The 26,381-nt window shown below is 39.7% G+C and overlaps 1 protein-coding gene across 1 annotated transcript; it reads left to right on the top strand.

The window, feature by feature from the left end:
• Window positions 1-117: 117 nt before the first annotated feature.
• Ifit2 (interferon induced protein with tetratricopeptide repeats 2) lies at window positions 118-26,381 on the top strand. The gene is made up of 5 exons (XM_010605015.3): window positions 118-633; window positions 12,703-12,904; window positions 14,200-15,551; window positions 19,818-19,986; window positions 23,620-26,381. Exons 4-5 carry the CDS (start codon window positions 19,982-19,984, stop codon window positions 24,956-24,958), a joined length of 1,344 nt encoding a protein of 447 aa, XP_010603317.1. The 5' UTR covers window positions 118-633; window positions 12,703-12,904; window positions 14,200-15,551; window positions 19,818-19,981; the 3' UTR covers window positions 24,959-26,381.

The following is a 26,381-nucleotide window of genomic DNA, read 5'->3' on the forward strand; positions in this document are numbered from 1 at the left end:
ACCCACCACCCACTGGGCTCAGGCTACTGGAGCAGCCAACCAGAGGACCCCGCCCCCGGGAAGTGCCCCAAAGCTCCGCCCCGAGCGTCTCCGAGCCTGTTAGGGAGCTGCGCCCCGAGGAGCATGCGCGCTGGACCCAGCCAGCGGAGCTCTGACCAGGCCTCGCCCATCTGAGCTCTGCCTGAGGTGAGAAGCCAGTGAGAGATTTTTAACAGAATGCAACAATATGGTTTGCAGATTATGCAACCTGTGGTTGCTGAGGTAAACTATGGAAACAGGGAGCTTACTGCAGTACTCACAAAAATTAATTATAGCTTGGACAAGGGTAATGACAGCAATGAAAGTGGAGAAAAGTAGTCAGCCTTAGGTGTGCTCATAAAGTTGAGCCTGACAGGATTTGCTCATCGATTAGATAGAGGTATGAAAGGTAAAGCGGTGTGGAGGGTGGCATTGGCATGCTTAATAAAGTAGAGGTACCAGCAGTCAAAATGGAGAAAAAAGCACCAGGAAGAATTTGAGGGCTGTTCTAGATGTGTTGATTTTGAGATACCTTTTAAAGAACTCTACCCGTTAAGGCCACAGCAGAGGAAGAAACCACCTGAAACATTCCAAGAAGAGAAAATCGTTGCACAGGTAATGGAGTTGCTGGGAAGAAAACAACAGGGTTTGTGCAGGCATCCCACAAATTGTTAGCACCAGTGGAACGCCTGAGCATTCATGGCAGAAGGTAATTGTCATCAGAGACCAGCAGCTGAGTTGCTGCCTCTGACAGAGACACCTATGGCCAGGAAAGGGGAGTTACAGTTAACATGGCTTTTCCTTCCCCACCTTTCAGTCACTACCAGTTCCTCCTGTAGACCAAAAGTACGCTGGAAGCTTCAGGAGTGTAAGGGTTAGAACCTGTCCACCCTGGCACTAAAATGGAATGGGAGAAGGACACAATATGGATCTGGGACCAAAAGGGGAGATTAGTAAAGCATCTACATGGAGGTGGTAAGTAGGTACCAGGATTTCCATCCCCAGCATTATATTTCTGGTTCCAGGATAGAGGCACAATCTGGAAATAATAAGCTTAGAGACAGGATTTAAAGCCTTGAGTCTAGATAAGATCTACAAAGTCAGTCCCAACAGTGAAGAATGTACTTAGTATTCAACAGCTGAGATGCATTTGGAGAACTAAAAGTGCTATACCAGACACAAAGTTGAAAAAAAAATTTTAAGAAAGGCAATGATCAGCCCAGATACATGCTGAAGGTAATTTGAGTGACATAAACATTGAGAAATAAACATTAAATTTAGCAATATTTCTGCATGTCAGACATTGTGCTAAGACTTTATGCAGGGTGCATCATAAGTGCTCAGTGAAAGTCCCATGTTGCCAGTTTACAGATAAAGGAACTGAGGCTTATAAAGGTTAAATATATTTTCCAAAGTAACAGAAAATGTAGCTCAAATGCAGCCCAGGCAAACTAAATATAGGTTATTTTATATGAATGAACAAATGAAAATACAACCAAAAATTTCTTTATCCAGATGAGAGAGAATCCTCCCAATCTTTCTGCTTTGGGCCATTATGACCCATACTTTATATACAGAGAAAGTTTATAGAGTACAAGGCTGACTGGTGATATATGGGAAGATGGGATTTTTTTGTCTTTGTGGTGCTGAATATTGAACTCTGGGTCTCATGCTAGGTAGCCGTTACCACTGAGCTACAACCCCAAACCTAGGACGGGCATTTTGTATCACAAACCAGACTGGTGGGTTTAAGACAAATAATAATGCTATTAACAGTTCAGCTTTGGGCTGGGGATTTGGCTCAGTGATTGCCACCTGCCTGCCTCTCAAGCACAAAAGCCTGAGTTTGATCCTCAGAAGCAAAAGAAAAGAGAAGAAAAGAAACTATTCAGATATTACCCAGACTTACTCTCCTGCTTTAAATAACTAGGGGGAAAATGTATGAAATAATAGTTTCAAACATTAGATGGCATCCTAGCCAATATAGCCATCCTAAGGAAAGCAAGCAAGTGAAATGAGCCTTCAATACCCCAAAAAATTACCTGAACAGAATTTCCAGCCTGCAGTTCAGGGAGGAGAAATCTAAGCAAAATCCAGTGGTTTCTCTGAATGTAGGAGACAGATCAGAATTCAGGAAGGCTTAAGCAGTAAAATATTAGAGCACAGAAAGGTAAATCTCTAGAGAACTCTCAAAAATTCTCCACAATTCTTGAACTGAATATTAGTCGGATCCTATAAATTAAGAAGTTACACTTCATCAGGGAAAGAATCACCTGAAAAGTGCATTTTCCTTAGGGCCAGAATGGGAAAACTTGATAATATATAAGGTTTACTAGATAGTAGATTCATAAGAGTATTGCTTCAGTATCAGCACAAAATTAGGCCTAGGTTAAGGCTATTGAAATACAAGAGTACTAAACTAGACCGCTGTGATTTGGGTCTAGATGTCCCCCCAAAGCCTCATGCAGCCATAGATGGCTTTTTCAGAGGTGGCTGAATCTAGAGTATGTGATGCTGGGAATACAGGCAGGTGATTAGTAACTCAGTACACTGATTAGTTTGGCACTGCCCTAGCCCCAGTAGTCTGGATAAAAGGGGCAGAAAGACACTGTTAAGTTTCCCATGTTGCTTTTTCTGTCTTCTGCCACCATTAACGGTTGTCCCTCTGCCTTGGAGCCCGCTCACTATGGACTGAAACCTCTATGAACTGTAAGCCACGTCAGCCTGTCCTCCCTTTAACAGTATCAGCAATGAAAGAAAAATAACAAACACAGAATTTGTTACAGAGAGTGGGGTTATTGCTGTGACATTACTTGGCCATGTGGCTAAAGAGCCTTTGGAACTGACTTGTGGGAAAGGAAAGAGTTTGGAAAGGTTCAGAGATGCTGGCTAAAAATGTAGAGCTGAAACTTCTTAGGCTGTGCTGTATGAGAGATTCTGGTCAGAGCTCAGAATACCAGAAAGCCAGTAAAGACCAGGCTTGGGAGGTTTCTGAGTCCTAGGAAGAAGGACTTCACTGGCTGTTGGACTCCAGATCATGTGAGTTATGGCTTGGTAGAAAGTTTGTCTGCATTTTTCTCATGCCCAGAAACTTTACTTGAGTCTGAGATTAAGGATAGCAGATTAAATAATCTTGCAGAAGAAATTTCAAGGCAGTCTAATGTTAAGGCTGTGTCATGGCTGCTGTTGGAGGCTTTTAGCCAGATCTATGTTTAGAATGAAAGGCAAAGAGCCTGGCAAAATGATTTAAAATATTTTGAGTTTGGCCAGAAGGGAAGGCCCACTAAAAATGTAGACTTCAGAGGTAGAGCAGAGGAGATCTTGATTGCTGAGTAGGAATAGGAGAATAGAAAAGATGCCCTGAGGGCATCACAGGAAGCAGAACCCCACCCTTTGCAGCCTCAAAATTGTAAAAATGAAGAACTTTGCTTTGAGAAGAGATCCCCAGAACACCAAGTTCCAGAACAGGGGAAGCCTAAGGAAACTGTTTCTCTGGACTTGGTTCATAGGCACTGGACCGCTGTAGCCAAGACAGGAGGAAGCCTCCTTGTTACTGGCAGCAGACCTTGGTATCATCCACAGGTGATGGTTTTAGTACATGCAGAATGTAAGAGTTGTGGAGTCAGGAAGACTTCCACCCAGATTTCAGAAAAAGGCCTGGAAGGACAGACAATGTGTCCATGAGACAACAGTGTGTGAAGCTGTGAGTGTGAAGCCAAAGGTGCAGAGGACACCCCAGAAGCTTGGACAAGCCAGGAGGGTGGATTGTCTGAGGAAAACTGTAAGGAGGGAGCAGAGCTGGCCCAAGAGAAAAGCCATAGGAGCTACAGCCACCAGAAGTACCATAGGGACAGAGGCACCCAAGCGCTTCGGAGTTTACAATATGCCACAGATTGCTGGGGATTCCAGAAGTGGAACTGCTGAATTTTGGCCTTGCTTTTTTCCCATTCCTTGCTATGCCCCTATTTATAACCTTTGAAATGGAAATGTCCATCTTGTGCTATTGAATGTTGGAACTGTTTAACTTTCTATTTGTACAGGGATTTGCAATTAAGAATTTTCCATTGTTGGTGGGAGTGCAGACTGATGCAACCACTATGAAAATCAATATGGAGATACCTCAAAGAGCTGCGATTAGAGGTTCCATTTGACCCAGTGATGCCTCTGTTGCGTATCTTTCCAAAAGAATTAAAAGAATCATATCACAGAGAAATATGCTCATCTATGTTTATAGCGGCACAGTTTGTAATAACTAAAACTTGGACGCAGCCCATTTGCCCATCCGTTGGAAACTGGATAAAGAAGATGTGGTTTTTCTATAAAATGGAATATTACTCAGCCATAAAAAATGAGAAATTAGATTCATTCATAGGAAAATGGATACATATTGAGGATATACTCCTAAGTGAAATAAATAAGTCACACATGTGTAAATACTGGATAGTTTCTCTGGTGTGAAAAACTATAATAGTACATAAGATCCTAATGATATAATGGACAGTGTGAAATAGGAAGAAAGGGGCTAAAGGTGTAGGGAAAGTGGCAAAGGTAGGGAAAGCTAATAAGGGAAATGAAAAAAATATGAGAAAATGAAAAAATGGAAATGAAGTGTTTGTAAATGGGGAGGGGAGGAGGGGGTGAAGGGAGGGCAGAGACAAGGGGAAAAAATGAGAACCAAGACCTGTCATGTAAAGGTACAAGATCCCAATAATGAATGTAACTGTACTGTATACCTAAAATGTACCAATAAACTCAGTGAGGGAAAAAAATAAAAAAAAAAAAAAGAATTTGCCTTAAATCTCAGGGGAGACTTTAGATGGACTTTTTAGCAATGCTGAAACTGTTAGGACAATGGAAACTCTTAGAGATGGACAGAATGCCTTTTGTGTAAAGAAATGTACATAAGTCTTTGGTGGGACAGGGGTAGAATATGGTTTAGGTCTAGACGTCCCTCCAAAGCCTCATGCATTCTTATGTGGCCTTTTCACAGGTGGCTAAATCTAGGGTGTGTGGTACTGGGATTAAGGACATGTGATTAGTAAACCAGTACACTGATTGGTTTGACATTGTCCTCCTGGTAGTCTGGATAAGATAAAAGAAACAATAAGATTCTGTTAAAGTTCTCTTGTTGCTTTTACTATCTTCTGCCACCATGAACTGTTGCCCCTCTGCCACATGCCACCCTGCCTCTGAGCCAGATGATTATGGACAAAAACCTCTATGAACTGTAAGCTAAATAAACATCTCTTCCCTTTAACTTTAGGTGTTGGATATTTTGTAACTTCATGACTACAAAAAGATACTACATAATAGCCACTATAATGACTGTAATAAAAAAAATTCAGATAATAGTAAGTGTTGGTGAGGATCTGGGGAAATTTGAATCCTCACAAACTACTGGTAGTAATAAAATTTTGTGGCTATTTTGAAAAAATAATCTTTTACTCTCTTAAAAAGCTAAATATGAGTTGTTATATGACCAGAATTTCTACTCTTGATTTATACCCCATATAAATAAAAATACAAATCCACAAAAAAATTTGTAAATATATGTTCACAGGAGCGTTACTCATAATAACCAAAAATGAAAAAAAAATCTAACATATATCAACTGAAAAATAGATGAATGAACTGTGATATGTCTATACAATGGAATATTTTTCTCTAAAAACAGTGTAATACAAACTACAACATGAAGGAAGCTTGAAAATATGCTAAGTACAATTAGCCAAACACAAGACTACTCTATTATATGAATGCCTAAGGCTATATTTGATAGATTCTGGAAGCTCAGAAAAACAGAATGCTGATAGAAATTCTGCCAGCATAGACCAGGTTCAGGAAGTTTCTGCTGGGAAGAAGGACTGCACTGCTGTTGGACTCCAGACTATGTGTGTTAGGCCTTGAAGAAAGTTTGTCTACATTTTGCTCATGTCCAGAGACTTTGAGAGTGAAATTAGAGGCAACAGACTATTTAACCTGGCAGAAGGAATTTCAAGGCAGTGTAATATTGAGACTTAAGCTTTTCAGCAACACTGAAACCTTTTGATTTTAGCAACACTTAGAGACTAAATGCCTTTTCCATAAAGGAATATGTATGAGTCTTTGAGGTCCAGGGGTAGAATGTTAGATGTCATCCCAAAGCCTCATGTGGTCTTAGGTGGGGCTTTTTCAGATGTGGCTAGATCTGGTGTGTGATGCTAAATTTAATTCATTATACAATGCTAAGATCAAGGGCATTAAGATTAATGGTGTGAGTGCTACCTGTCCTAAGTAGCAGGAAAAATATGTGATAGAAAAATCTGTGATCATCCCTTGCTTGCTTTGTTACCTTTTGCCCACCATGAACTTTTTCTCATCTGTGATACTTAGCTGCCATACCATACTGCCTCAGAGTCAGCTGATTATAGACTAAAAGCTCTACAAACTGTGCACTAAATAAACCTTTCCCCCTTTAACCTTGGGTGTGACATATTTTGTCTCAGCAATAAGAGAAAAATAACTAAGACAGAAGGAAATTTAAATATCTTGCTTTCCTTTGTTTTCATTGTAAACACTGATAAAAGGTTTATTGACGTAGAGTTAAAATTACCAAGTTAAATGAGAGAGGGGGATAGAACATGAGGAGGAAGAAGCGGAGAAGGAAGAGGAGAAGGGAGAGGAAAGAGCTGTCAGAAGGAGAATGGATGAAGTTCAGAAAGCCAAATGGTTCAGATTTTGACTTGTTAAGGCTCCTTTTTCCTTGTCCTATTCTGGACTTTCTAGTTAGTTCCATCACAACAGGTGAATGGTGTCTGGCAGTTGCACATCTAAGCACCAGAAGACTTTCTAGAAAGTATTAATTTCCAGCATATAATTGCCTTTGATCCCATCAGCAACATCTATGGTTTCCTACTAAAAACCTAGCTCTAAAATGATGAGTTCAAGACTTCAGTGTCTTCTCACATAGACATGAGTACATGGCCATGATATCTAATTTCCAAGTCATGCTCAGAGGCCCTCAATGTGCTTCATCTGGCAATACAGGCAGCTATCAGAGTGTTCTACCATTATTCCTTAATTCTCCCATCATAAATTGAGCTATTACTAGTACAGTTGTCCTTCTGATTCTTCAAGAGACTTGTTTCTGGAGCCCCAATGGATAAAAACTCTGCAGGTGCTCAAGTCTTTCATATAGAACAGCATAATGTTTCAGCAACCTATATATATCCTCATATATATATATATATATATATATATATATATATATCCAATGTACAACATCTCTAAATTACTTAAAATACCTAGAACAATGTAAATGCATAAATAAAATAGTAGTTATACCATATTGTTTAAAAAATAATGACAAGGAAAAGTTTTTGTATATGTTCAGGGCTGACCTCATTTTTTCCCAAGTGTTTTCATTCCACAACTGGTTGAAACTGTGATATGGAACCTATAGTCAGTGAAGGCCAATGTACCTCATAGGATTATTAAGGAGATGAATTAAATACCCATGTAAAGAGTTAGGATAATGTTTGACACATAGCAAATACTCAGTAAATGTTAATGTTTCATTCTCATTACAGTGTGATAACTTCACTTTAAGAAATGCTCCATTATTTTCAAAGAAGGCAGGAAAGAGATCCTATAGAAATAGTATACAAAGAAGGAACCCAATCTAGAGAGAATACAGATGAAACTGACAAGACTACATGTATGATTGAGTGGTGAGACTTAACTCATATGAAACACAGAGTGATAGGATCAACTATTTAATGATATTCAATCTTAACAATGTATTGCGGTAGTACTGTGAAAGGAATTGGCAAGTGACACACACATAGAGAAAAGCTGAATGGAAATAAAATAGTAAAAATTTTATTTGCCATCAAAGGGTCGATTGCATTAAAAAAGGCAGCGCCAGTGATCGACCTGCTATTGGGTTGCAGCTTCCTCTCTTATAGATTTTAAAGCTCTGACCTCGTTCAGGTCACTACATTTCATTTCCTCAGTTCACATTACCCATGTACAAATTACAGTAACAAGACAGTTCACTTTAACCCAGATGTAACAATTGTTTGCAGTTGTGGAGTTAACCTTAACATTTCTCTAGCTATCTATTCCAGTGCACAGGAAGGAGGTGTTCAAGGTTAGGCATGAAGCTAGATTTCCCACTTCATGGTCAATTCCTCTGGAGTCTGTTAATTTTGAACTAAACAAAGCAGACTGTGTTAGAGACAGAAGAAATTTTACATTTTCCTAATATTTGTGGGTTTTTAGAATATTTGCAAAAGTCCTCTGTATCATTCCTCCCTTTGTTTTTGGGATAACTCCTCACACCTCATTGAATTTATACCAATTATATCTAGTGAATAGCTGAGTAAGTGTACATAGTAAGCTTTATTGGCTCTAAGGGCAGGTCACTCATGATGCCAGTTGCCTAGTAAGTGACTGGTGCACAAATCCAGCAATCAGAGGCTAATTCTTGGTCTGCCTATAGCAGTGGTGAATGAGTTCCACCAACTAAACCCATCATATCCATTCCTGTATAATTCTTTGGATGCCCTTTTAAGGTAGTTCGTATTTCCTACAGCACAGGAGTTTTTTTTTTTTTTCTATTTATGAGGAGGGGCTCTTTCAGACATTTTTAATCTGCAGAATTCAACTTTTTAACCTCTGAGGCCCATGCCTAGAAGTTGACTGATATCTAATATATAAACATGAAAACCTATTCCCTGTAGCCAGCTTGCCTTTCAAGGCCAGGTTAAATACATTTTTAAAGGATTACAATGTCCCTGTTTACAGTTATCACAATTGCCAATACTTTGGGTCACAGAAGAACTGTTTAAGTATAATAATATCTCTTTACTTGTGTATATCCCCACAGTCAAGTATGGTACCAGGGTTTCCATAATGTTCTTTTGGACAGGCATCAAAAAGAAATGTGAAGGGGTATCCCTCTGGTTCCCATTTAATAGTTTTAAAGGTCACATATTTTTATCAAACTTATTATCTTTAGGCTTATAAAATTTTAATTCAAAAACAAAATAACTCATAACCATTTTACACAATAAAAAAAGTCCATAATACCTTGATTGCAGTTCTCATTCTTCAGCCATGCATAGACTCACCAGCTTCTGGTGTGGTGAGAGCAGAACTTTGAGGGTGCTGTCTCCTGGAGTCACAGTCTGTGGAGTTCTCTGGATAAGCTCACTTCACTCTAGAATGGTGAATCCACAGTTAGACTTCAGTCATGTTGACAGCTGTGGGAGTAACTACAAGGACCTCATATGGTCCCTTTCATATAGGGTGAAAGGGGTCTTTTCCAATTTTTAACATAAACTCAGTCCCCCACCTTTATCAACTGGGCAGGGTTTAGCACAGGGAGCAGTGTTTATCTGAGTATTTTATAGCAGCTAGGGGCCTTTGTATCTCCATCTGAAGTTTCTGTTTAGCTGCCATTTTGGCTTTTATACCTACCTTAACATTGCCTTTTACTATTTTATCTTTTCCTTTTTGGTGTCCAGAGTAGTGCATTACTGCCATTTTATCGGGTTCCCACATTGTTTACAATAACTGCATTATTTCCTGTTTATTTTTAATCTGTTTGCCCTCTGCTCTGAGACCATGCCTTTTATATATTATGCCATGATTATGTAGGGTAGAAAAGGCATAACAGGAGTCTGTATAAACATTTACTCTTTCCCTTTTGCCCATTGGAGAGCCCGCATAAATGCCCATAGCTCCACTCTCTGAGCCACCCATCTGGTGGGGAGGGGTCCCACTTGGACCACTTCATCTTGGGTCATCACTGCATAGCCAGCATAGTGTACCACATTTCCATGAAGCTGCTCCCATCTGTGAACAGGATGAAATCAGAATCAGGTAGTGGGGTTTTCCGATGATTCAAGAACAACTCGTTGGCAATGCTGAGGCAGTCGTGGTCAGGAGGGCCAGATTCTCAGGGCAAAAGGTAGCAGGATTCAAGGTTTTAACTGGAACAAAATGTAGGTGGGGATTCTCACAAATGAGGGCCTGATTTTGTGTGACTCTATTATTCAAAAGCTATTGATGTCCTATATTATTCAGCAGTTCTAGAAAGGTATGGGGAACCTGAACAGTCAAGTTAGTTTGTCAGCTTCCTTAATTAGCATTACTGCAGCTTCCAGAGCTCATAAACAAGGGGGTCATCTCTTTTAATAGCTCTTTGTTTTTTTACAGACAATATTATATTTTGAAAATAACCATTATAAACATATCACAATAACATATTTAGAATTCAACCCTTTGATGATAACTAATGTAAACATTTTACAACAACATATTTAAGTACTATTCATTGAAGTAAGTCTCTTTATACCTGTAAGTGCAAACCTTTTATAACAAACTTGAAACCAACAAGCAAACATACATATTTCCTTGATAAATCACTTCTGCACACCTTCTCAACATAGTTAGGCCTTCTGGTCTTATATATCTCTCTTTATCCTTCTAACAAGACAAACATACAAAATCCTTGTCATATCAAAAGTATATCTCTTCTACTTATAGCCTTCTTTGTATTTTTCCTCCATACCTCACTTATTATAAACTTTCTATAACAAACGTCTTCAGCTGTTAAAAGTTTAAAGTGTCCCCTTTTTTTCTTTTCTCAGATTGTTACATCTTGAATTTGACTGGTTGCCAATAGAACAGTATTAACCTTGAATTGTTCATCAACAAAATACAGAAAAGAGCAAGTGAACCCTATAATCACAATTCAAGAATTTGCAGTGCACAAGAAGTGTTTTAAGCACACCAATTAAACTTAATTCAAGTTGAAACAAGGATACATTTATCAATTAGTTAAAATTTGTATCTTGATTTCTCTTGTAAAATCCTTTGATGTCTGGTAAAACAGTTTCTCTGGCTTTGTTTCGGATTCCAGACCTTTGCAGGCAGCATCAGGCTGATAACATAGGGCTGGCCTTGGGGCTCTAAAAGCCTGAAGTGTTTTTTCCTCTCTATTTTGCTGTATACTTTGCAGAGCTCTCCTAGCTATTTTCAATCCACCAAAGATGTATTTTGTCATTTTAGTTCTTTCTAATCTGAGTGCAAGCCCTGTTCCATTCTCTCTAGTCTGACCATGGTTTCCCATCTGCACCCTCTGGTACAGTAAGGCCACACAGTTCTCCTCATGTTTTTGCCCCCACCTCCTCCACACCTGTGATCTTAGCAACTCAAGTGGAGGGGGAGGTAGCTGGACCTCTTCCAAAGGGGAAGCACTGGGATTTGCCTGTAATGATGTCACATTTTCTGAGAGAAGCAAGTCCACCATGTGTAAAATAGCAGGTTTGGCAAGCAGTTGTTCTAAGACCAAAACTAAACAGGTTTCACCAGCAGCTGATTACCACAGAGCAGAAGCTTGAGTGGCTCCTGGGCTGGGTTGTTCAGGCCCTAAAACAGAGCACACAAGGCTCCAAGTTGTCATAGTCTCAGTTAAAAACAGAGGGAGATAACTTTTTTTGCTCATATTAGATGTTAGCCATGGAATCACAGATCTAGGCCACACTCAAGTTCCACAATTCAGGGAGGGATCTTCAAGCACAAGCACCTCCTCCCTTTATCTTGGTGCACAGATGAGGCTACCAATAGCTTTCATAGCTCATTCTACTCATTCTCCTAACTGAATCTCTTTCACACACACAACCACACAAGAAGTTAACATATTCCCTCCCTGGGGCCCCTTACAAAGCACAATACAAGGCACAATAACAAATTGACAGCAATCAAAACCCTCACAAATGGCAAAGAGTGTGGGGTGATTAGGCCTGAACTCTATATTTTGCCCAAATTAAGGATATAAATCCTCACAAATGTCAGAGAGGGAGGGTAATCAGGCCTCCAATCTGTAATCTGCCCAAATGTTCAATTAAGAACCCAAACAAAAACAAAATAAAGTAGGGGTTGCCTAGGGAATCTCACCATTCAGATGGACAATTTCACTCACTCATCTTCCTTCAGCTGTCTCTGTTCAAGTTCGAGTAAATCGCCACCAGTGAGCTGGCCTCTGAGTCCTAGAAAGGGAACCCAGAAAATCCCACGGGTGCACCTCTTCCCTTCCGAAGAGGCAGACAGCCTCCCCCTCCCGTGGTACTCATGGAAGCCCAACATGGGCCATGTCAGTTAACCCTTTCCTTCCCAGCCAACACACCAAATGTTGCAGAAGGAATTGGCAAGTGACACACACATAGAGATGAGCTGAATGGAAATAAAATAATATAAATTTTATTCACCATCAAAGGGTCAATCACATTCAAAAAGGCAGCACCATTGATCGACCTGCTGTTGGGTTGCAGCTTCCTCTCTTATAGATTTTAAAGCTCTGACCTCATTCAGGTCACTACATTTAATTTCCTCAGTTCACATTACCCATGTACAAATTACAGTAACAAGACAGTTCACTTTAACCTAGATGTAACAATTGTTTGCAGTTGTGGAGTTAACCTTAACATTTCTCTAGCTATCTATTCCAGTGCAGAGGAAGTGGGTGTTCAAGATTAGGTATGAGGCCAGATTTCCCACTTCATGGTCAATTCCTCTGGTGTCTGTGAATTTTGAACAAAACAAAGCAGATTGTGTTAGAGACAGAAGAAGTCATTTTACATTTTCCTAATATTTGTGGGTTTTTAGAATATTTACAAAAGTTCTCTGTTTCAGTAGAATTAAGTACAATGAATGACTTGGTCAGCTTTTTGCATCAAGATGTTCTTAATCTGTATGAAGAATGTGTAAGCCCAAGAAGCATCACTACTGCCTACATGCTACAAATCCCAAGTGATCCTGATGGTCCTTCCTCATCACTGACAGGCTACCAGAATTACTGTGCCAGAAGTGCTTGGACTACCCTGTAGAAATAAATCAGGTATTTTGCAGCCATTTCAAATGTTATAATGCTTCCTTCATCTGTGATGGTATCCTTTCAGTGGAAGTAACTACTGAGAAGGTAATAAGATGGATTCATTTTGCTTTTGCATTATGCCACATTAATTTTGGTGCCATTAATACTTTGCAACTTTGGTTTATCCATAAATATTTGTCTGAATCTTTAAATAAAATGTGCATTTCTTAGAAACACAATCACTGTGCCATCACCACATCTACGTGAATTAACAGTATTATATCAGTATTATATCCCAGTTTTCTCCAAGATGTCTTGTTACAATTGGTAAATTTGAATAAATGTCCAACAAGGTACATGTATTTCTCTATATTTTTTTCAAACCAGCATCATAGTTGTATTAGTCAGTGCTGACAACAGCTTGCAGGGCTGAGGTAAGACTTCTCAAAAGACTTCACATGCTCTGAATCAGATTTAATGCAGGAAATATACAAGATTGGTCTACAGTGGCCACTCTCAGAGTCAAATATTGAAGAGGGAAAAAGATCTGTCTATGTGCTACAGATAGGAAGGATCCAGCTGAAGGCCTTAAGCCCACAACAATATCCTGTACAAGTCTACACCAGGACGCCAAAGGATCTGTAATGAAAGACCAAGGGGTCTGTGTTTGAAAGTGAAAGGAATGGCTCTAGAAACTAAAGAGAACAGCCAAAGCTCCCACTTGGAGGAAAATCAGCCACACTGAAGCCCTTCCAAGAAAAATCAGCTGAAATCCTTCCCCGCCATTCTCCTTTTATACCATTCAGGCCACAGCCTCCTGAAAGTGAGCCTTCTACACTCAGAACCATGCTGGCTCAATTCAGCTGGGCATTCCCTACTCAAGTTGACAATTAATAAACCACCACAACATCTAGAATACCACATTGTAATCATTTGTTTACTGTCTCTCACTTTAGAATACTACTACATCATGCAAGCAGGGATTTTTATGTCCCACCCCCTGGCTGTATCTTGAGAACCTTACATGGTTGCTACACACAGCAGGCATTCAGTAAATGTAGAATAGAATAAATGGATGAATGAATAAATTTGGTAATCATAGTGAAATGCTGAGTTATGCGTTATAAACATGGGTGAATCTATTAGTTTCTAACTCGAAAACTTTGTGCAACTGCCTTGAGTTTCAATTTCCCCATCTCTAAATAGGGACTACTAACACAAACTTAGTAGGATTGCTGTGAGAAATGGACTAAAAATGTGTAGAGCCTGCCATGTACACTCTCAATATTGCTTCTATTTTTATTTTTCATTAAATTAAGGGCCTCAAGATGAAATCACCTTGGATTTAGGATGTCCCTTGGTTCAATGACAACATCTTTATATAGAAAAGGAACAGACCATGTGAAAGCAAAGATGAGATTGCAGCCACAAGCCAAGGAGCACCAAGAGTCACTAGAAGCCAGAAGGGCCAAGAATGGAATTTCCTTTGGGATCTTCAAAGACAGTGTGGTCTTGTCAACACCTTGATTTCTGACCATAAGCCTCCAGGACCATGAAAAAATAAATTTCTCTTGTTTTGACCTACCAAGTTTGTGAAGATTTAGTACAACAGCTACAAAAACTAGTTCATTCCTACACTTGACAATGATGTAGAGATCACAATAGTGTTAAGCCTAAGAAATAGGCAACAGTTACAAGGCCTAGACTTCTGCGGATGCATAGTAATTTCTGAAAGGATTTACTACTACATGGAGGAGATTTAAGAAGTGAGGCCACAAGTGTGGGAGTGCAATTGAGCAGAAGAGCTGAAAGAGATGCCATTGAAAGTACAGAAAAAGCCACACAAGAGATGAAGCCAATGACTGGCATTTTCAATGCACTGGCTGCCTGCTGGATCCTGGGGAGCATCAAGACCAAGGCTACAAAGTTCAGGGAACACAGGTGAAACTGGACCCCTTCCCAGTTGCGAGACTGGGGCAAACTTTCCTATGGAAGAGAGGGGAGCACAGGACAGAAGAGCACCCTCTGGTGGCCAGGAGCAGCACAGGAAGCCACCATCTCTACAAAGCAGGGCTCCCCAGGAACAAGATTTTCCTGGTATCTTTTCTTTGTGGTTATTTTTTCAAAACAAACAGCAAACCAAAACCAAATCCTCCTCCGATGTACTGATGGGAGTATGCCCCCAACCTTGTTTTTGTTTTACAAGTGTTCTGTTACATAAGCCTGAGAGATAAGAGAAGACATTCTGCTATTTTAAGAACCCCAAACTAATCCTGCCTCTAGGTTTTCTTTTTCTCAGCAGAGCATGTCCCTGATATGAATGAGGCTCGGGGCCAAAAGCTTCATTGAAACCAGCCAAAGCGTCACAGCTGGAGAAAGAAGCACAGTTTTTACAAATTTGCTGTTTCTTTTTCTCAGGGCACAATAACAAGGTTGATTTCATTTCTCAGTTTTAATGACTTCATATCTATATTGAAAGAAAAACAAGAGTAAATCATAAGTCTATTACTGTCCACAGCTAAACTGTGACCAAAGCTAAAATCCAAAGCAAGAATAGCTGGGAACAGAGCCACTGAGCCCAGAAGGTCTGACCTCAAAACCTGTCTTTCTGCCTCACTGTGTCGGGAAGTATAAGGAAGTCCACATTTATAAATAGCTTGAAATTTGCCAGGTACTTGGGATTTTCTTAGTTTATCTTAGTTTATCCTTATAATAAGTATAGGTCAGGACCAGAAGCAGAAAGGCCATGCAGCTAGGAAGCTACCCTATCTTCAGAGCTGGAAGATGTAACAATTAATTTGAAATATTAGTTTAAAAATGCATAACTAGGCTGGGGATTTAGCTTAGGGGTTCTGCCACCTGCCTCGCAAGCACAAGGTCCCAAGTTTGATCCGTGAAACAGAAAGCAAAATAAAACAAAACATAACTACAAGGACAAGCTCTGAATCATTCTTTTCTACTTTGGAAAAGCAAGAAATCTCATAAAATATAACCGAATGAACCAGGGATTTAGCTCAGTGGCATTGCACCTGCCTTGCAAGCACAAGGTTCTGAGTTTGATCCCTGGTACTAGAAGAAATATATATGTGTGTGTGTGTGTGTGTGTGTGTATACATATATACATATATATATATATATGTATATATGTAACTGAATTGTGAAAAAATATAAAGACTAAGGTTAAAACAGTTATAATGGAAGTACGTGAAATATATATGCACATATATATTATATAATAGAATATTATATAACAATTATATTGCCTTTACATATTATAAACATGTGTAATTTATAATGTACATGTTACTCATTGTTATAAATATTTACATTTTATATGTAAATTATATTTAAATGTTACAATAATTTTTTTGTTCATACTGTGGAAGACCGGGCTATATGATCAGATGCAGATACCAAGGGCTTGTTGACCTCTCCTAGTGACAGGACAGGGTGTAGGAGGCTTACCCCTTCCTTTTTGTACTCAGGGTTGCTGATGCCCAAAATACCCTGGAGAGAAAGACATCAGCTGAGGGTTAATCAAAGAGAATCACATATCCAGGCATGCGGTTGTTATGTTCCTTGTTAGCCACCTATAGTTATTTGTTTCTTGAATTGTATGTTTGCTACATTGTCTTGTTCTACTAATAAAAACAGGGCTTTTCAGACTCCCTGTGCTCTTGTCATCTTGAGACTGGATTCCCTGATCCCCCTTGCTTAGAAATCTGTCTTAGCCAGGTGTGGTGGTGCCTGCCTGTTATCCCAACACTCAGGAGGCTGAGGCAGGAGGATCACTGTGAGTTCAAGACCAGCCTGGGCTACACAGTGAGTTCCAGGTCAGTCTCAACTGCATAGTAAGATCCTGTCTCAAAAAATTGTCCCCCTCAAAAAAAAAAGGTGTTCAGGATCTCAGAGACTAAAATTCTGATTTAGTAACTAACTGCAGTTGCTGAGCTCTGGTAAAGGAGTACCTTACCTTTAAAAATTGTAATTAAATAACCCTGTCCTCCTGACTTTCTTTAAATGAAAAACATAAAAACAAGAGCTTGTAACAACATTTCTGCCTATTTTGCATGCTTAATTGATGAAATATGGCTGCAATAATGGAAAGAAGTAGATTTGTCTCTAGCCCTCCACCAAAACCTCCTGTAACATTGCTCTAGCCTGAGGTTCTGGCTACTTCCTGGTAGGATTTAAGTTTCTTTAGGGAAAGTCTGTGTGAATTTGCCCCATTAAGTAAAATGCCCCATTAAGCAAGAAACAATTATTCTCTAGATTAAAGCATGTTTTAAAAAAAATCGATCACTTTAGAAATGCGCTTTGAGATTTTCAAAGGCATTAAATACAATTTCAGGAATCAAGGCAAGAAAAACATTCTTAGTCATCTCAGATAGGGTGCTACCTGATGTCTGTCAGTGACCTGGTAAAGGGCAATTTGCTGTTGCCCAGGATGGTGTTCAATTAAAATCCTCATGCCTTGGCCTTCCAAGGAGTTGGAGGATGTGTTGCCATGTCTGGCTCTGCTCTGGTTTTTAAATAAGGTTAATTTATGATTTATTGGGTGGGGGATTTAGCTCAATGATTCCACCACCTGCCTTGCAAGTACAAGGACCAGAGATCAATCCCTGATACCAAAAAGAAAAAAAAGAAAAAAAAAGTGGATCAATTTTGAGAAAATCCCAAGGAAAATTATCATTTCATAAGTAAAAGTATTTTTCACTTGCATTCATTGTATCACTCCTGTAGCAAGTATTAGAGTTCTCTGTAAGGCTTATTAACCTGCATTTCTGCTTTAGTTCATCAGTCAGGGCCTGAGAATGTGCCTTTCTTGCAAGTTCCCAGTCAGTGTTGCAGCTGATGCTGCTGATCACAAAGAATTGCATTATACCACCCTGTAGCCAGTGTAACTGTGCAAAATGGCTTTCCTCATTCTGGGAAGAGTAAGAAATCCTTTCCTTTAAATCAGGCTGCCACAGGATCAGCCTTTGGCCTATATTTTAGAAAAAAGACACATAAATACATGTAGTAAGCAGAGTAATCAGAATTTTCACAATGTTTCTCTCTTCTCTACTTTCTGTTCTGAAGTCATACCACATATTCTCATTACTGCTGTGGTAGTACTGTACACAGGCATTGGTCATACAGTTTTCTAAATAGTTATCTCTATGTACTCTAGAATGCACTGATCATTGGTAAAATCTGTCTCTCTCTCTCTCTCTCCCTATCCAGTACATTTAGCCACACGTTAAACATTTCTATCTAATAGTTTTTTTGAGTGGAATTTCAAAAACCCAAACAAAACCCACAGTATTTCTAGTTTCCTATTTCAGCATTATAAAATCTATTTTTATAAATACATCCTGGAACTTGTAAGCAGAAGTAGGACTTCTCATTCTTGAGTGAGACTTAGTTTCCAACTTGGGTAGGTACAACTGTATCCTAAGCAAAGGGTAGAGGAATTTAGGAAGCTCAGCTTCTCTTTCTTCTCTGCCTAGGCAGAAAAATTCATGACAAATACCTTTCTCCAAGACTGACCAACCTACCCCAACAACCTGGATTTTACTGGAGAATGTTTCACCTGGGCTGTGTAATTTCCAGATGTTAGAAACATCTGGTGCTATTACCATTTCCCCCCCTTCGACCTATGTGCATTACAATCCCTTTGTGGTTCAAAGTATTTTATTAGGCAAGGTTCTCCAGAGATATATATAGAAGGAATAGAATAAATGTAGTTATTGCTAGGAACTGATCATGTTAAAGCATGCTGTGATGTCGCCATCACAGGCTGCATTTTCCTGGTGGTTCTTGGCTCCTAAAATGGCCTCATGCCCTTATCTCTGGTTTCCCTCCCCCGAAGGCCACAGTGGTCCAGAGAAGTTGAAACCTGTTTTTGCAGGGCCGGACCCATAAAAGCAACCTGGCCTGTGATAGGTTAGAAGTAGCTCACCCCTCATTAATATTCAATAGCTTAGCCCAAAAGTAATAAAAGGACCTTCCCTTCTTTGTTCTTTCTTCTGCCCCTTCTCCCTCTCTGCTCCTGCTTCCTGAGTAAAATCTCCAGGTGGACCTCTCAGTGTGTGTGTGTGGCCTAGTTGTTGAGTGTCTCTGGAACCCTTTCAGTTATGAGAAGATTTATTAGATTTGTTTACATAATCAGAGACTGAATAGTTCCCCAACAGCCATCTATAGTCTGAAGAGCCAGAGAAAATCAGTACCTGCTCAGTTTTAAAAGCTGGAAACCTTAGAATAATCAGGCCCAGTAATATCACCCCAGCCCAAGGCTCAAGGCCTGAAAGCCCCTGTATGTCTGCTGGTGCAAATACGCACTCAAAGTCAGAAGTATCTGGAGTTTGATGTCTACAGAAAGAACCTGGCTTCAAATGCAGATAGACTGACATCAGCATGCATGATTTGAACCATGTGTGCCTTCATTGCATGACTGATCTTTGAATGCTTACCATACCGCATAACATATACATACTAGGGTAAGAGCTGCAGCTTTTTTGTTTGTTTGGTTTATTTTGGTACTGGGGATTGAACTTGGGACCTTGAGCTTTTGAGGCAGGCAACAGAGCCACTGATCTAAATCTCCAGCCCAAGAGCTGCAGCTTTGACATGAATGAAGCAAACCAAAATCCTTTCCCTGTGGATGTTAATCCATTTGTATAGTGGCCTGTGTGTCATAAAGTGATAAGAATTAGGATGGATTAACATGATAATAATGAGGAAGGCTGCTTTGGAAATGTGTTTTATAAATTTCCATTTGTTTCCTCCTCTGAGTAACACAGCCAGCTTCCTTAGTGCAGCTTACTTAGGAAAACGGAGAACTGAGGTTGCAAGTAAAGGACATCAATACATTCTGATTCACTGCACAAGCTTGGCTCTTATGCAAGAGTCCTTTCTCTGCAATGAGTCTTGTAATTTCACATTCCTGTTTCAGTTTGTGTTTGATTAAATCAACTGCAAGGAAACAGAAACCGAAACCAGGTGCTGCTCTTATATACGTGTCTTCAGCATTTACTGGAGACAGAGGAGGAAAATTTCTGAAGAGCACAGTAGCCTGAACTGCAGCCTTTGGACACAGCCTGAAACTGCACTGCCATCATGAGGTAAAGCTTCTCCCTTCTACAATCATGTTGAAAATGTAGAATGAGTCTTGCCATCTAATGCAAATCCTAAACAGCCACGCTCCCAGCAAGGCCAGTTCTGTGTTAGTGTTCGCTTATAACCTCACTACCCCTCTAACTCTGTATCTGTGAGTCTTATTAATGCCATTTGTTTCCTCCTGTGAGTCACACAGTCCAGCTTCCTGCAGACGTCTTTGGAACTGCTCATTTAGGAAAGAAAGCAGAGAGCTGAGGTCTGATTCAGAAGCTGGCAGTCAGAGGTTTAATCTGGTGTGTGTGTGTGTGTGTGTGTGTGTGTGTGTTTGTGTGTGCATGTGTGTGTGCATGCACCTGTATGGAGGTGGGCTGGGGTATAAGTGTAAAGATGAGCCTGGGAAATTGCTCTTGTGAACCATTCCTCTTTTGTTTTTTGTTTTGTTTTGGTGCCAGGGATTGAACTTGGAACCTTGCTGAGCTAAACCTCCGGCCCCCTCTTTTGCTTTTTATTCGAAGTATTAAGATCAGGCTTTTGATAAAAGTAATATTTAGTAAAAGATTTCTTTTCAGTAGGTATTGTTAAAGACGTAGGCAGAATAGCAGCCCTACTTCCTGCTAAAGTGAATTTTACTTTAAAGTTTACTTTAATATGGAACTTGTTCATCTCAGATTTGCATTAGGACTAGTAATTGAACAGAAATATTTTCACCTTCAAACTGATTGGAGCTTGGATGTGGTAGGCATGCCTGCAATCTCAGCACTCTGGTAGGCTGAGGCAGGAAGATAGCAAATTTAACCTCAGCCTGGGCAATTTGGCAATTTAGTGAGACCCTGTCTCAAACTGAAAAATAAAAAAAGGCTAGGAATGTAGTTCAGTTTAAAGGCTCTGGGTTCAATTCCCAATACTGAAAAAAACAAAATCTAACTTATTTGCTAGAGTCCTTTTATCTGAAGTATCTATTGGAGAAAGAGTGCATGGAGAAAATAGTGCTTACCTTAAAATCCACCTGTTCACTAGAAACTAAGATTGCCCTGGAAAGGAAGTGTTTGCTCCTTGGGAAGATAACTTTCTGTTTTCTCTAGTTTGAGGGTAGGGTGACTGGACCTGCTTGCTTAAGGCTCAGATCTGACAGTTCTGGAATCCAGCAATACCTGCAAATGGCTCTTCTTCTTTAAGGCTCCTGATCAACTTGAACTCATATTTTTCTACTAGGGTATATATCCACCTGATAGAAGAAAAGAGACTTGAGATGTTTGTAGATTTCTGGTTTTACAGTCATCCAGAATCTTTAAAAAACCTTGTTTTTGTGGGGGGGGCATTGTCTTATTTTAGAATCTCTTTTTTTTTTTTTAAATACAAGTCAATCAGTCCCTCTTGTTACTTTCCTTAATTGCTTAGAGTATTCCCTCTGTGTTCTTACACAAAAGTTCTCAAACTTATGCTTAGAAACATCTGGAGAACTTCACAACAGGCTGACTCCTGGGCCCGACCCCCACATACACACACACACACACACACGCTAAAATATGGTTACGAGATTGGTCTGAGACTGGGCACATTTGTTAGCCTCCTCAGTGATGCTGAGGCTGCTCTGAGACACTGTGGTGGCCCCTCTGAGCTCAGTGGACAGTGTTACTGTGGCTTTCATTGAGACAAGAAGCAGGTGAATACATCTTTGCAGCATAAACCATTAGAACAGCTAAAATGAGGAGGAACATGCATCTCACAAGTCTGAGCCCAGGAAGCAAGGGTCAGAGACCAGTTTCGCTGACTTACCAGTGGAAATAAAAAGCCAAGAGCAAGCAGGGAAAACAGATGACTTTTGAATGGCTGCCCAAAGGAATTTTACTTGAAAACATGTATTAAATGTCTCTAGCCTACAAATATACAATTGACTGTGTTTTGTTTTGTTCATTTACTTATTGGAGATTGAAACCTGGGACCCAATACTAAGCTCACCTCTGGGCCCTTTTATTTTCTGACAGCTTCACTAAGTTGCCCAATGGCCTCAAACTTGCCATCCTCCTGCTTCAACCTCCCAAGTAGCTGGAATTGTAGTCACTGTATTACCATGCTCAGCTCTGAAGATAAGCTCCTTTCCATCACTGTCTGTTCATTTTATAAAATTAGAAAGCACCAAAGAGTTCATCTGCTTCAGGAATCTCTCTGTAACCTCATTGAGAAGGAAAATAGCTCAGAATGGATATGAACTTCTGAAGGGAAGGATGCTGTCATTAGGATATCAGATACCAAGCCAAGGATGCAACAGTGGGGACTTGGACCTGTGAATTCTCCCTGTGTGCCTGGGTCACACTCTCTGCTGCATGCCTTATAGAATATGGTGGTTTCTATAGAATAAGATCACCATTGGGCCCCCCAGTGTGTACAGCATACTTCCTAACACATGAGAAGGCTTCCTCACTCCCTCTTAGTTCATTTCCAACTTGGCCCAATGATGGCCCCATCAAAATGTGTGTGGCTGGAGGAGGTATGATATTAAAAAGTAAAAGAGATGGTACAAATAGAAAGTGGGAATAGTCTTCCATCTAGACATAAATTTCAAAAGTGATCCTGACTGCTTTGCATGGCTATCTAGACAGACATCTATTGGTTGCATACATTAGAATTCATAATATTTAGATATTTTGCTCCTGATAAAAGGGCTATATAGATACCATGAAAAACTTTTAAGTGAGAAAATGGCAACCTTTAAGGGACTCCAATACACACAGAACACATTTTTTGTTCATTTGTTTTTTGGCTAGTTTTTGTTGTTGCTGCTTATTTATTTATTTAGAGCCCCAAGAGTGAAGGGAATCTTCAAGAGAATGGAAAATCTTTGAGAAGAGTTATGTGGGCACTCTAAAGGAAACAGAGCTCTTCCCATAAGATAGTTGCCTATTAGCCTCCCCTCCAGCCATACATCTCATCTTCTGCTATAAAAGAAAATCCTAGCAGAGAAAAATAAAATACCAGTAAAATTAGATAGAAATGCAAAATTATTAATAAATATTCAGCTCAACAGCACGTGTTAAGCATAGAAATTGCCAGTCTAAGAAGTAGAAACAAGGGAGAAAAAAGAAAAATGATTATATTTTATTTCAAAATGAAAATTCAAGACTTTGCTAATACTTGGTAAAGTTAAGAGAATACTGCAAAAGCAAATGCAGTGAGTGAAATTTAAGAATGGTTGTAAACAAGACAAATGGTTGAAATAGAAAAATTCAATGGCAGAAAATGAGTGTATAATGTTAAAAAAGATAAAGCAAATCCAATTTGATAAAAGCTCAAAAAGTTTGGTAGACAATAAAATCTATTAAGGATATAGCAAGAGCCAAAATAATTAGGGAAATCAAAAAAAGTAATTTAAAATGTATTAATTAAATTTCCCACAAATTATGCAAGCCCTGCAAAGACCTTCCAACACAGAGCCAGAGCTACCACAAAAACCATCTTATTATGGAAACTGACCCTCAGGCTCACAATGACCCACCTCCTTCTCTCTAATTCTTCTGCTGCCCATAATCCCCACATTCTTGCTTTCCCAGAAAAGAATTTTATTTGCTGTGATCTTGTTTCTTGACAAATGAATCTGTTCTGTGTCTCAAAGTAGCCACTTTTCTCTTTTTTTCCTATAGTGAGGCCACTGAAAATTCCTTGGAGAGCAGCCTATGGCAATTAAAATGTCATTTCACCTGGAACTTGATAGGGGAAAAGTCCTTGGATGAGTTCGAGGACAGAGTGCTGCACAAGTATGAGTTTCAGAGTGGTGAATTTAAAGCCACGATATGTAACATACTGGCCTACATAAAGCACTGCAGAGGCCAAAATGAGGCAGCCCTGGAATGCTTACAGCAGGCCGAAGAGATAATCCAGCGAGAACATCCTGGCCAAGAAATACGATGTCTGGTCACCTGGGGAAACTATGCCTGGGTCCATTATCACCTGGGCCAGCTCTCAGAAGCTCAGGCTTATATGGACAAGGTAAAACAGGTCTGTGCAAAGTTTTCTAGGCCCTATAGAATTGAAAGCCCCGAGCTTGACTGTGAGGAAGGGTGGGCACGGCTAAAGTGTACAACAAAGCAAATTGAAAGGGCAAAGGTGTGTTTTGAGAAGGCTCTAGAAAAGAACCCCAAAAACCCAGAATTCACCTCTGGCTGGGCCATCGCAAGCTCGCGTCTGGCCAATTGGCCACCCTCTCAGGACCCCACTGACCCTCTGAGGAAAGCCATCAGGCTGAATCCTGATGACCAGTATATTAAAGTTCTCTTGGCTCTGAAACTTCAGAAGATGAAGGAAGAGGATAAAGGAGAGAGTCTAGTTGAAGAAGCCTTAAAGAAAGCTCCAGATGCAACAGATGTATTGCTCAGTGCAGCAAAGTTTTATCGAAATAAACGTTCCTGTAACAAAACCATAAAACTGCTTAGAAAGGCTTTAGAACACATGCCACACAACACCTACTTGCATTACCATATTGGAAGCTGCTACAGGACACAAGTCCTCCAAACACTGAAGGTAGGAGAGAATAAAATGTGTGGGGAAAGAAAGAAGTTTCTGGAACAAATAGAACTGGCTGTGGAGTATTTAAAGAAAGCTGATGAGAACAATGGGAATTTCAGTGGTATCTGTTCCTCTATTGCTAGTCTCTATGCTATAGCAGGTGAATACAAGGAAGCAGGCTACTATGAAAAAGCAGAGTATTACTTCCAAAAAGAATTCAGCAAAGAGCTCACTCCTGTAGCTAAACAAGTGCTCCATCTGCGGTATGGTAATTTTCAGCTGTATCAAATGAAATGTGCAGACAAGGCCATCCATCATTTTATAGAGGGAGTGAAAATTAACCTGGAATCAAAGGAGAGAGAGAAGATGAAAGTGAAACTTCAAAAAATTGCCCAAACACGACTTTCTAAAAATGAAGCAGATTCTGAAGCTTTGCATCTCCTGGCCTTTCTTCAAGAGCTGAATGGAGAAGCATAGCACGTAGATGAAAACTCGCAGAGGGATTAGGACTCTGGAAACCTCATCACTTCAGCATCTGTAGATTAGACATAGAATGAGGAATCAGGCCACAGTGCCCACAGGGCTACTTCTGGAAGGGAGTTGAACCCTTTCCACCAAGTTGGTGTTCAAAATATGTAACAATTGATACAGCATAAGTGTAAACTAAGGCACTGGCCATAGTGCTGGATCAGGGATATGGGGAAACCCTTCTGTGCCAGGGGTTAAATGTTTTCCCACCTCTAAAATCTTTCCATTCATGGAGTCATTTTAGGTTCTGTGCAGGCTGGCTTTGCACAGACAGTAAAGCACTGTGTTCATGAGGGACCAAAGTCAATATAATATAGGGCTGTTCTCATTCTGTCTCTGTCTCTCTATTCTCTAACACGCACATACCCAATGGTGTCTCCTTCCTTCTCCTTCCCAGCCAATCCTCAATCTAGAATGCCTCACACAAAATGGATTCAACTGTCACATTAACTTAGATTGCAACATAGTTTGAAACAAGAGAGCAGGGAACGAGTTAAATCTAGAAGAGATATGCCTAGCAGAACCAGTGGGGTTTGGCAGCCACAGTACATGACTTTCAGGAAGTACATGGGGTGACTTTTTCTTCACTCTGTCCTCTCTGAAATTGTAATACAGCATATAACAAGAAAAAAGGATACTGCACAATATGCCAGAAACTAAACTATATATTTGGAACTTGTATACAAAAATGCTTCCTCGGTAGGAATAGTCAAAAGAGAGAGAATGAAATGCAGATTTATTTTTGTAGATTGTGATTCCACGGAGAAATTTTCATGTTTGAAGCTACTCTTTGTAAAATTTCTTTGTAAAGGGGAGTCTTGCTTTCTCCAAAAATATTTTTTTTGCCGAACCCAGGTTTGAAATGATAAGAAAGTAGCTGAATGACATAATAACTTGGTAACTAAGGACCTCATGGGAGGTCTTGGGAAATGACATTTACTGGAGGATGGGGCTTTTCACTGTTAGAAATGTTGCGTATTGGGTGATATAAACACTTCTTTCAACCTTGAAAAATCTTCTGAGTAACCACAAAGTTGACGATATGGGGTGACTGCATAGATATTTTCTACATAGATATTTAATGGTCTACATATCCGATCAGAATGAAGCAAAATGGGGTCAGCTGTCACTGGCTGAGACCATCAGCTTCTCTCTGGGTTGGAACATTGTTGTCTATTGGAATTATCTTAAATTTAAATTTATATAAACACTTGTTATTATGCAGTTAAAATATTAGATAAAACCCAATTTTTAAATTAAATTTTGAAGTGTGGTAAAAATGATTCTTGTTTTCTAACATTAAAAGTAGTGCTCTGGTGTGAATAATCTGCAATAATACAGAAGATCCTAATAAGATTACTGACATTGAGAA

Source organism: Fukomys damarensis, unplaced genomic scaffold (genome assembly GCF_012274545.1).
Source record: "Fukomys damarensis isolate Sample0158 unplaced genomic scaffold, DMR_v1.0_HiC HiC_scaffold_20, whole genome shotgun sequence".
In the NCBI taxonomy this organism is placed as follows: domain Eukaryota; kingdom Metazoa; phylum Chordata; class Mammalia; order Rodentia; family Bathyergidae; genus Fukomys; species Fukomys damarensis.